Raw genomic sequence first — 12037 nt, 5'->3', positions numbered from 1 at the left:
TATATGTAAATACATATGTAAATATATATATAACAAATACTGCTTTATGTCTAACAACATACCATATATGTTCCACATTATTAAATACACCATGATGCTGCTTTAAATGACTGTATAATATTCTGTTGTTTTAGTACATGTTTGCTTAATCAATTTCATTGTTAGATATTTGCTCTATTTCCCCCTCAGTTTATTTCCAATCCTGACTCCTATTATAATCTCTGACCCCAGCATTTTGTTAAGCTTCATAACCCCATCTGTAAAATGATAATAATGACAATTATTTTTGTCATTGAGTGATTAAGTACATATATAATTTTAGCTAATGATTATTTATTATAATTATTATTCAATGGAATGTTAAACATTGCTGTTGGGGAGTGGGGCTCTAGGGGATGACTCTGGTTTTCTCCATTTTGCTTACCATTATATAATTTTTCATTATTTAGATGTATTGTGTACTAACGAATATGAGTTGGAGTTTTTAAAAAAAAATTTAATTGAAAATATAAATGTTAAAATATGCTTTAGCTCTTCTCTCCTACAAATGGTTTTATTGCTCACCAACAGTGACCAGTCCAGGCTAAATTCATTTTTTTTACTTCACTGAACAGTGCTTGTCTGCATTGTTTCACCACTGGTCAATACTTCACATGCTCTATGCAATCAGAAAATGATTCCAAGGACACTTATCAATCAAAATGCACAAGCCTCCCTCTCAATGCTTGGTATTTATTCCTGACGCATGTGCTTCTATCAGACAGAGAGAGTGTTATAGGTATTAGCAATTCACAGGCACTTCTTAGAAATGCTGGAAAGGAGTTCTTATTTTTGCTGTGAGGGTGTTGCCCTATTATCAACACCTCATCTTTCTGTATCATCTTCCGACAATCTTTGTGAGAATTTGATTTGCTATCTTAATTCTAGTGAGACTCAGGCACTGAAGCATTTATACCTGGGCTCTGAGCAGGGCTGAAATGGTAGTGAGCTGATGTTTTACTCAACAAGAAAATAATCAGTGAAATATATCTTTGAAATAGATTATTATCCTATTTGTAAAAAGGAATTAAAAGCATATAAAACCAGAACTTAGCCTTTACTCTTTGGAATGCAAAATGCAATTGTGTTCTTCATAAATGATCTCATGACAAGTGATTTAGCAAAAAAAGTGCATGACAGAGAGAGAAACTGCATTTTAGACAAAACCGCTTTGAACCTATTTCACCTATTAAAGGAAAGATTGCTAATTGGACATAAATGTTAATAAAAGATGTGACAAAAATCTTCAAGATATTTTTTTCTTTTATTTAAAATGTTAGCTATCACAACACATCATACAATGAAATGAAGACATTAGAATCACATTGAAACTTTTAAAAACATCTCTATATAGTCACAAAACATGAAACATGCTTCAGAGATACAAATACAGTGTAATACCAAAATCTCAGTACATTTTCACCATGAAAACAAATAGGAAAAGCACAAGACTGTCAGGAGTTTCCTTCCTTTTCCGCAGTAGCTGACACAACTGCTTCAAAGCAATGATTTTTTTTCTTTAGGGACTGTATCATTGACAGGTTTTACAATTTCATTTAACACTGTGCTTTGTTGAGAAATAACCACTTATTTCTATTTTAAGGGAGTCATCATATTGGAATTAAAACACATGTTTACAATACATATTGGCACAATATGAAAAATAAACACTTTTTGAATTTTCAACCCCAAACAATTGTTATTAAATAAATAATTATTCCTCATAGTGCATGTCTTAATTTACCTTTCATTGCCCATTGACACAAATGAAGCTGAATAAATAATGTTAGGTAGTTTATTAACGTCTTCTTTCATAATTCTGCATTGCACTCCTTTCATAAGCCTCTGAAAACAAAGAAGAGATAAAGTGTTTTTTAAGTGAATTCACTGAGGGAGTCACACAACTAAAGTTCAGGGCATATAGTAATTTATTTTAAACTCATAATGACATTTTCCCTCTACAGAAGTATTTCTAAGAATGTTATCTGCACATCTTCCAATCCCGCCTCAGTCTCTATCCTGATTGGAAATGATCTAACCACAGAACTCGGTTTCATTCATCATTTGTCATATACTTGGTGCCCCCAAAGCATATTTCCACAATATATTGCAGTGTTGATTCTCAGCAGCTTTCTCAAGCAGTGGCAGATACCCATAGTGAATTCTAGAAAGGACAATGCCTAAAATAACCAGGAATACTAGTAGGATAAAAACCAAATGTGGGACTTTTATTCTAGCAGAGACCATGGGCCAAATCTAGAATACCATTTGTTCTTGTAAACAGGTTTATAGGAATACAGACACACTCATTCATTTACATATTGTCTATGGCTGCTTTGGCCTAAAATAACAGATTTGGGTAGTTGCAACAGAGATTACATGGCTCACAAAGCCTAAAATATTTATAATCTGTTTCTTTTCAGGAAAAGTTTGCTGATCTTTGCTCAAGGGGCATCTAATTGTGTAGGGGTCTCTTCCTACCTTGTGGATACCTCCCAGTGATGGACTGCCCTCAAGACTAAAAACAGCCCATTTACCATAGGTAAGTCAGTTGAGCCATCTAAATACCATACTGTTTAACTTTTCACTAGCACCTTAATGGCCTGTGAAGGATTAATTATTGCTTCCAAAGGTATTTAACATATAGCTAGCAAGTAATTGAAATACATTGATTATCTGGACAAAAAAATGCCAAAATTATATATTATATTATATTATATTTATTATATATAATTTCAAAGGGATCTGTAACCACAAAGGGGTAAAAATCAGACTGTTGCAATAAAAGTATTTTGGGATATTTTTCATCCTTAACGAATACCTTATAGACTTAGACGTATGGTATAGACTATGCTTTTTGAAATTCAGTATGGCCTGTATAAAATACTGAATGTAAACAGAAAGAGTAGAAAGATCTGTGAAGGATCTGTAGGAATAATAAGTGCTACTCTAAACAGTTTCCTCAGTGAGAAGATTTGCTGACAGAGAAGGCAGGTAAAGGCACCAGTGTTATCACTTCCCTCTTTTAATACTGGTCTTAAACACCCAACTATCCTTTAAGTGCGGTTAACAATAAGCTGCATATTTTACATCAATTAAGTATGCACTTGTGAGGCAGAACAGTCTGAGCCAACACTGGACAGGCGTGAGGGAAGGAAACAGTTTATTTCTCATTCTGGTTTGATTATATTAGGAACAGGATGAATGGCCCAAGTTCAGTCTCTGACAAGCTTTAGGTAACATGACTCTATTCCTCAGAGAAATTAGATGAAAGCTAATGTAAACCAACTAAAGACAGACAGTGATTTAGCTGGAACATAATGTCCTCTTACATGGAAGCAGAGTTTCTTACCTGGTCTTTGAACCCTCTGAAGCCTGATATAAATTTTTGAGTGTATGAGCTGATGAGGTTTTCTCTGGGAAAGGGCATCTATCTAGATTTATCAGATTGTCAAAGGGGTCCCTGACCATGAGTGGGTAAAGATCAGAGGGCTATAGATTAAGGCTATGATAACCTTGCCTCAATGAGGTACATAAAAAGATCCCTGATTGACTGTGGATCATATCACATTTTTATCCATATTTCACCTATTTCTATTTCCTTAACTAAAATGGAGGAACAAGGATTTAGTTATAAATTGATCCTGATTCACTACAGTGATTTTTATCACTACTTATAATTATGTTATTATTTTAAGTACATTTAATTGTATTTAATCTGTTCTAACTTGTACAATATCTACATTTGTAAAGTTAAGCATGTTCTGAAACCTATATCAATTCTGGAAGTGGAAAGTTGATGACTAATATGATTATCAAGAAAACTACAATTAAGTGAGGACTAGTATGTATTGATACAAATAAAAGCCATTGTGGTTTAAATTTATACTTCATTTCCAAAAGTGGGAAGATAATACATATTAATAAAACAATTACAAGTTTTTCATTAAGGCACATTGATAATTTCTTACACTTTTACACTTCGGCAGCCCAAAATGACTGGTGAGAAGATGCAAAGGTAGTGTCTAAATAGAAAGTGGGGACCCAATAAGAACACTAGGAAGTCCTGTGGACTTCACCAAGAACTTCAAATTCCAGATTTATTGGAAATTTTGTATCAAAAGGTCAATTATGAAACACTTAGAACTTTTCAATTATATGAATATATTCTCTGGCTTCTGCTGTAGCCCAGATTGTGTTAACTTTTTTTTTCTATTGCGGGTTTTGATTTTTGCCCCACAGAAAGTGGTTTTATTTAATGTACCCAAGTCTTACATTTCACAATAAAGAAAAAAATCTCCATTAAAAAACACTAGGATAATTATTTTTCTTAGGATCCAGATAATTAAGGATTAAGCCAGCACATCTTATAGATTGTCTAGAAACTGGAAATATTCTAAATGGGTAAGACAGCTGCTGATTACTTTCTAATTAATAACGTATTTAGTATTTTAATTCTATTTTCACTGAAGGCAAAATAGAATTTGAATAGCTTTTCCAAGAAGCCCTAGAGGTAAGAGCTATAAGGTCTTAACAAAAAGTGAGCTTCTATTAAAATGATCTAGGGGTTATTTACCTTGAAATCAGTGTGATGAATGAGTTAACTAATAACGGTTTTCAGATATATGTACGTGGTATTTACAAAGAAGGTGGAAATTGAAGAGAAGGAAACCTGCAGCCTTTATATCATATGAAAAAGTTGTTCAGAATTAAAATGAGAATTGTGGCATCCTTTCTCTCTAAGGAGTTTATTATAGCCAGAACCAATTTATAACACTCAAGGATATTTAATTGTGTTCCTTTTTGAAAGTACTGGAATAAACCGTATCACTTTTGTCCTCTCCAACATCCATCAGGATGTTTAGATTTTGAATTTCTACAACTTCATAAAAAGTGATTAATTTGCATAAAGAATTTGTTTTGTGAATTTATTTTTGTATTGGAAGATCGCCAAATGTAATGTCTTGTAAAACTTTCAAATTACTTTGATAACAAGTGAAAATCACCCTCATTCTTCCCGGCACTCCCCACTCCCTCTTAGTTCAGTAAGGTTAAACAAGGCTTATTTAACAGATCTACAGGAAAGAATATAGCACTAACCCAAAGATTCAGGTTGGTAATGATTAAATGGGGCAGACACTGGTAAGAATGGTGATTGGAGAGAAATAGACAGATACTGTGGTAATATTAGCTTAACCAGCTATAAATCCATTTGTGGTTACAAGTACAACAATTAAATTTTTCCACCATAATACTCATTTTTATATCTACCATTCCTTTTTAATATTTTAAAACTATGTCTTAGAAAAAAATAGAAATAGATTTGAGATACTGTCTATTTTCAGTCATAATTTCATACATACCAGAATTTAAAGCTCTTTTGCCCATTAGTCCAACAAAGGAATCTGTTTTATGTCCTGGAAAAATACATTTAGGGGTATTTTAATATGTATATCTTTGAGGAAACAAACTATTATAACCAGAACAAAGCAAGCTTCTGAATATATGTCTGTATAATAAATATCTATCTACTTCAAGTTTTGGTGAGACTGAAGAAATAAAGATTCCTTAAAAGTTTTATGAATTACACTAAAACAATACAATGAAACCACTTTTCTTAATTCTATATTTAATATTAGCAAGCACTCTTTATTCATATATTTTATCTGTTATGTAAGGGTCTAAAATATTTTATATAAAATATTGTTATTTGAGCTAGGTTTGATTTTTTAGGAAGTCAATTTCACATTTGTGTGAGAGTGAAATATCCAAGCATAATTCCTTGTGTTATTAATAAGTTGTACTTCTCAGCAAGTAGACCTTAATTAAACCAGATTCCTTTCCTTGATGATTATAATCTTCTAAAAGGTCACTGTTTTTATTTTATTGGATATTAAAAGATACTCCTTTCAGAAAAGTTTATTAGTTTTCACATGAACAGAGTACATTTTTTATTACATAGAATTTTTATATATAATTCTCTTCAAAGTCAAATCCTTAGAAAGTAAATATGAATACTATTTATTTATTTTTCAAAGATGAACTCTTAGGAAAGGTTACTATTTCAATGCTAGTGAGAGAATTTCTCTTGGTTTTTATTTTAATAGTTGAGAATAGAGCTGCTACGTTAGTTAATGTGGCCTGCTCTGCCACCCAATGAACCAAATCCATGACAGGGTACAATAGGTGAGTGGACAATACGATGAAGATAGACCCTTTCCACTTCTTGTCAACTCCGGTTCCATTAACTGAGAAACAAATTTAATGACCTTCACATACCACAATTTTGCCATCTTTGCTGCCCTAAGAAATGTTTTACTGATTGAGTTTTCCCATTCAATTAGGGGATTAAAAAACTGCATCTCTACCCATCTTCATTTTTAGTATGGATTCTCTACTCATATTCACTCACTCATTCCATTTAATTGGCTGCTGGATGACCCTAATAAATGACATCATTATTGGACCAAGCATACTAAAATGAGTTAGGAGATGCCTATAAATGCTTGTGGGGGTTTCGTGTTTGTTTGTTTGTTTGTTTACAGTGAAAGTAAGCTTAGGGGGTGGGTGGGTGGGAAGAAATATGTATGGTAGATTTCTAATCCTAGGATTGAAATTCTTATCTAAAACTAACAATTGAAGGGACTTAAAAGACATTTTTTTCTTTTTTAATATAATGCATCTCTTTGCTAAGTACAATATGTCTAAACAACCATATTCTGGATGTAATATGAATCTCCCCCATTCTTATATTGTCTTCATTAAACATATTAAGCCCTAGAGTCATGACAGAAAATAAGGTAAGATAAATAAAGTGAAATTCAATATAATTTTACATTTAAATTTGATAAATGTCAAAATAATTTTGAACTTACTTTTGTGAGAGATCTGGCCATGTCCTAGAAGAAAGATAAAATTAGCAAACACATATAGATTTGCTTTTAAAGATGCTACATTATATCTTTTATAAAATAATTTGATTCTCAAAATATGTAACATTTTCTATCTATATATTATCCTGAGGAATAAAGCAGAACCATAAATGCTAAACAAATTATTAATCATAAAAACTAAATATTTAAACAAACAAATGGAATTTTTATTAAGTGCCTTCTATGGGATTCAAACCTAGGACTATGAGACTTCTGAGGCCTCTTATTAACTATAAGACTGTAACACATCCCACCTTCAAGGCTGGCCACCCACTGAGAGAGAGAGAGAAAGAGAGACTGAGAGAGAGTGACAGAGAGAGAGAGACAGAGAGAGTGACAGAGAGAGAGAGAAACCGAGAGAGAGTGCGCAAATCCATCTCTTTATTAAACAGGCATGACCCAGATCTTGTATTTCAGCCCATAAAAGATTTTATTTCACTTTCCTACATGTGCTTTCACAATAGTAAAATAAAGATTTATAGGAATGTTTACCATAAAGAGCCTTTAACAGGGCCACTTGTTTTTCAATTGAGGAATCTGACAAGAGACGAATTGTCATTAACTACATGTTCCACTGACCGTGCGATGAATTCAAGGAAACGATATTTCTATCCCAAGACAAATCTACTCTCACCTCAGGGAATGCTATAAAATCCTCTTCCACATGCACTTGGATCATCCGCAGTACTACCCCTGGAGGCCCGTGCCTTCCCTTTGTCAGTTTGGATCTTTAGTCAAGGGAGCGCTTCACTCGAATACAGTGAGGCATGCGAACCAGATCTTTCCCTCCCCCCGCGGGCCCGTGCGTGCCTTAGTGCGGTGTGGGCCAATGTCGCGCCTGGGGAATTACACCCCTCTTGGAGTGGAAATCTCTATTCAGAGCGAGAGACCCTGGGGTACTCCAGGAAGGAGTGAGCAGACAGGGCGGGCTGCCCAAGACATCTAGGGACGGTCGCCTATCTCACCAGCATCCCGTTTGCCCATTAATCCAAAGAACTGCTGAGGCTTGGGTCTCCGGGCGATTCTCTGCAGAAGATGCTCAAAGGGCTCCGGCAGTTCCTCCTGGGGGACAAAAGCACGGACAAAGGGCGTGTAAGGCAACCAGAGCGAGGCACCCAGCAACCCGAGCCCTTCCCCCCGCAGTACTCCGGCCCCGAGGCGTGGGGAGGCAGCCTTCCCCACGCTCGGGCTGAGCGGGGTCCCTCCCGAGGCGCTGCCTCTCTGCGCCCCTCCCCGCCGAACTCGCGTCCCGCCCCCCGCAAGCCTGCCGGGGCGAGTTAGCAGCTGGCTCGGCGTCTTCAAGCTTCGAGCGCTTTCCGCTCTTTCCTCCCAGCCCGGGGACCTTCCCTCATCTGCTGCGCCGCCACCTGACTTTGTCTTGTCTCGGTGCCGGCTTTGTAGAGTCCTCACCGCCCTAAATGCACACAGGTGTGTGGGATCTGGGGCTGGGGCTCCGGTGGGGAAGGGTGACAACGCTTTACAGACGACTTTCACCGTTTTTCCGAGGCGCGCTCCCCAGCGCCTGTAGCCTACGAGTTTCTAAAGGGAAACTTCAAGCTACATCCTCAGGTCCGCAAAACAAACGTGAAGGCAGGAAATTAACTTCCCTCCAGCCTCCGGCCCTCCAATCCCCCTGCAGCTCGCGCGTGTGCCCGCTGCTGCCCGCGACCAAGGCGCCCTCCTCTGCCCGTGCCCAGACGCTAGGGCAGTGCAGCTGGACCCGAGCCCCCGAAATCCCAGGTCCTGGGGGATGAAATCTTACGAGATTTCCCTCCTTGTGAGGATCTCGGGCTCATCCGGGAGGGCATCCCTACTGCAGGGAGTTCCTGGGCCGGACGGTGCCGCCCACGGGAAGAAACTTGAATCGTGGGCACAAAATCCGGTGGGGAACCCGGGAAATAGTGCCCCTTTCCATCCTCTCGCACGCAACCGCTGCCTCTTTCCGTGGTGGCGGTGCCTGCCACGTTAACTAGGGTGCTGTTGCGTGGGAAGGTGACAGCTCCCGAGCCCAGGAAGAAGGGTGCGGGCCGTCCTGGGAAGGGGCCTCACCTTGATCTGGTCGCTGTCGGACCAGTCGGACCAGTAATTCAGATCATCATTGGCTCCTATTTCTTCTGCAAACAGCTGAGTGGAGACAAGAAAAAAGACTGCCAAGGCCACGAGGATTTTCATGTTGGATTTCTGGGAAGGGGTAGGGGAGAAGACACCAAAGAGAGAAATAATGTATCTATTAGGGGTGGTTATCCAAGAGTTAAAGCAACAGAATTTTCTGCCCCACAACGGATGAACCGAGATCAAAAACATAAGGACTAAAGTCTCACCTGTACCGGTTAGGCGAGAGAATCGCGTCCCAAAGATTCTCCAACCCTCTTCTCCCTGAATCCCAACTCCCCCAGCCCCCTAACCCACCAACCCACACCTTCAAACCAGGAAACTCTGCAGGTGGAAGACAAAGAGGGGCGTTGGCGTTTGGGAAGCCAGTCTCCCCACTGTCCCTCGCCGCAGCGGCGCCCCCAGCGCGGCCACCTCGGACAGATGCGGGGCGGGGTGACCCGGGCAGCCGCGGCCACCACCGCGCGGGCACTTACTGCGACGGACAGTCCCGGGGGTGCTGAGTTTCTCTGGTTCCTCCGAGCGCACGCTGGTCGCTCCGCACTCTCGGTAGCTGCCGCCGGGAAGGAGGTCCGAGCGCGCTCTTTCGCCTGCTCAGTGCCTTGCGGTATTTATCCCAGCCTCCTTGAGCCTCCAGACCCACGTGACATTCTCCCCACGCGACTTTCTGCTCAATATTTAATTAGCCGCCTCCTCTCCTTTCGCTTGCGTGATTGAGAGTTTCCGAGACGGTAACTCGTCGATGCCCATAACATCTGGACCCAATTGGGTTCTAAATGACGCAATTTTAGGAAAATCGAGGTCTCGCCATCCAATCCGGAGCGGCCTGCTTCCATCTGCAGATCTGACGCCCCCTCCCCTCTCCTTCGAAACTGGGTTTCATGACACCTGATATTACTCATCAAATTTGAGCAAAGTGACTCATTCCTTGGACTTCGGTAACTTTTCCGTCCCTCGAGACGTCAGGATAAGTTGCACTTTTGAGGATGGCCAAATAACTGTAGGCATTCAGACATTTCGTCGGAAATCAGGCTAAAAAAAGAGGACTACGCTTGAGGGGAGATGCGGGGAAGCATTATTTTCCCTTCTATTTCTAGCTTAATAGTATTTAAGTGTTTCTGAGACACAGCATCTTTCTATAACCAGAACATCCCTCTTCTAAATCAACGCGAATACTGGCTTTTCCTTAGCATAACAAAAGGATGTTTAGTCCCATAGTATTTTAGAAGATGGAAGCAGATTTGTTTTACATTTTGGAGAAAGGGGAATTTAAACATGACATTGTGTGTCAGACTTAGGATTTCTTTTGTTTCAAGCCGGGTAACTCCTCTTCCTTGCCACATCCAGGAGCAGGGGTTGAACAGGACGTTTTTTGCTTCTCTCCTACACTTTCTTGCTGAAGACTAGGAAACCAGCAACATAGTGTGTAGGATCCTCACCCTTGTCACTAAAGGGCTCTGTAAATCATGTTTCTCCTTTCTATGAAAGTAAGTGTAGTGAAGATGCTAATGGGACAGTCATTAACAGCACAAAATATTAGACAAATAGCATTTGTACAGAAACCACACCTTTCCATGAGCCCTTGGTTGCCTGGCAGACACATTTCTTTGATCTCCAAATGAATTAAAAGATGTGACATCTTTGGTGGAGTAGTTTTCTCCCCTTTACATATGAAGTATTATATTTTTCAATTAATTATGATTTTTTAGTATATTGCATAAAAGAAATAAATTTTTGCAACTCAAACCAGAAGTATTTTTTTCTCTATGTTGTTCTTAAATAATCCTGAATTTGGAAATTCTCATGCATCTCTGATTTCTTTTGGCCTTAGCCTCACAATGTGAGCATTTTATTTTCCGTTTTCAGAACTTTTATATGGAAAATTATAAGCATATCCAAAAGTAGAGAGAAACATCCACTTCCAAGTTTCATCTACAACCCTTCCAGTTTCCTCTGCACTGAGATTATTTTGAGAAAAATCCCAGACATTTAATCATTTCAACTGTAAATATTTCAGCATGTCTGTATAAAGGTAGGAATTAAAAAAAATAAAAACATATCCACGCCATTATCCCACCTAAAACAACATAAAATAATACCTTACATTAAATATCCAGTTAGCATTCAAATATTTCTCATTGCTTCCTAATTCCGGCCCACACAGTTTACTAGTTGAAATCAGAATTATAATGAAGTCCATACATTACAATTGGTTTTGTTAGTTCAGGCTGCTGTAAGAAAGTACCATGGTCTGGGTGACATAAACAACAGAAATTTATTTCTCACAGTTTCGAAGGTTGGAAGTCTGAGATCATGGTGTCAGCATGGTCTGGTTCTGTTTAAGGCCCTCTTCCAGGTTACAGACTGTCATATTGTCTCCTTGTTACATCCTCACATGGCAGGAAAGAATGAGAGAGCTCTTCAAAGTCCCTTTTATCGGGGCACTGATCTCATTCATAAGAGCTGCACCATCATGATCTAATTATCTTCCAAAGACCCCACTTCCTAATACCATAACCTTAGGGGTTACGATTTCAACACATGCATTTTGGAGGGACACGAACATTCCTTCTACTGCATGTTTCTTAAATCTCCCTGAATCTGTAATTCGCTCTCTCTTTCTCTCTCTATTGTAGTTTATTGATAAGACAGGTCAGGAGAGTGTACCGCATTCTGGAGTTTGCTGATTGCCTTTTAACTTGTTTCTCTGTTTCGATTATTTCCTGTTAATTGGTAGTTGTATCTAGAAGTTTGATCCTCTGTACATTTTTTTCTTTTTCCTTTTCTTTTTCTTTTTTTTTTTTTGAGAGACTACTTCACATGTGTTGTGTTGTTCTGGTAGGAAGCACATGATATGTGGTTGTTTCTCCTTTTGAGTTGTTAGCAGCCATTGACTATCATTTTCTAGATCTATTAATTCATTAGTATTTTCAAAACCGTGCTATGTTGATTTT

General features: G+C 38.5%; 1 protein-coding gene across 4 annotated transcripts; it reads right to left on the bottom strand.

Annotated features, from left to right (window-relative positions):
- Nucleotides 1-1284: 1284 nt before the first annotated feature.
- TAC1 (tachykinin precursor 1) lies at nucleotides 1285-10273 on the bottom strand. 4 transcript variants are annotated; one of them, XM_001171112.7, is made up of 7 exons: nucleotides 9560-10145; nucleotides 9021-9152; nucleotides 7937-8033; nucleotides 7464-7508; nucleotides 6915-6938; nucleotides 5403-5456; nucleotides 1285-1884 (listed from the first exon to the last, which is right to left on the bottom strand). In XM_001171112.7, the coding sequence occupies exons 2-7, from the start codon at nucleotides 9141-9143 to the stop codon at nucleotides 1838-1840; spliced, it is 390 nt and encodes a 129-aa protein (XP_001171112.1). In that variant the 5' UTR covers nucleotides 9144-9152; nucleotides 9560-10145; the 3' UTR covers nucleotides 1285-1837. The 4 variants fall into 4 exon arrangements, with proteins under 4 accessions (XP_001171112.1, XP_001171087.1, XP_001171070.1 ...); XM_001171087.7 differs by lacking the exon at nucleotides 7464-7508 and having other exon boundaries at nucleotides 9560-10230; XM_001171070.7 differs by lacking the exon at nucleotides 5403-5456 and having other exon boundaries at nucleotides 9560-10216.
- Nucleotides 10274-12037: the final 1764 nt, after the last annotated feature.

Source organism: Pan troglodytes, chromosome 6 (assembly GCF_028858775.2).
Source record: "Pan troglodytes isolate AG18354 chromosome 6, NHGRI_mPanTro3-v2.0_pri, whole genome shotgun sequence".
In the NCBI taxonomy this organism is placed as follows: Eukaryota; Metazoa; Chordata; class Mammalia; order Primates; family Hominidae; genus Pan; species Pan troglodytes.
This window is presented reverse-complemented; position numbering and strand designations above follow the sequence as displayed.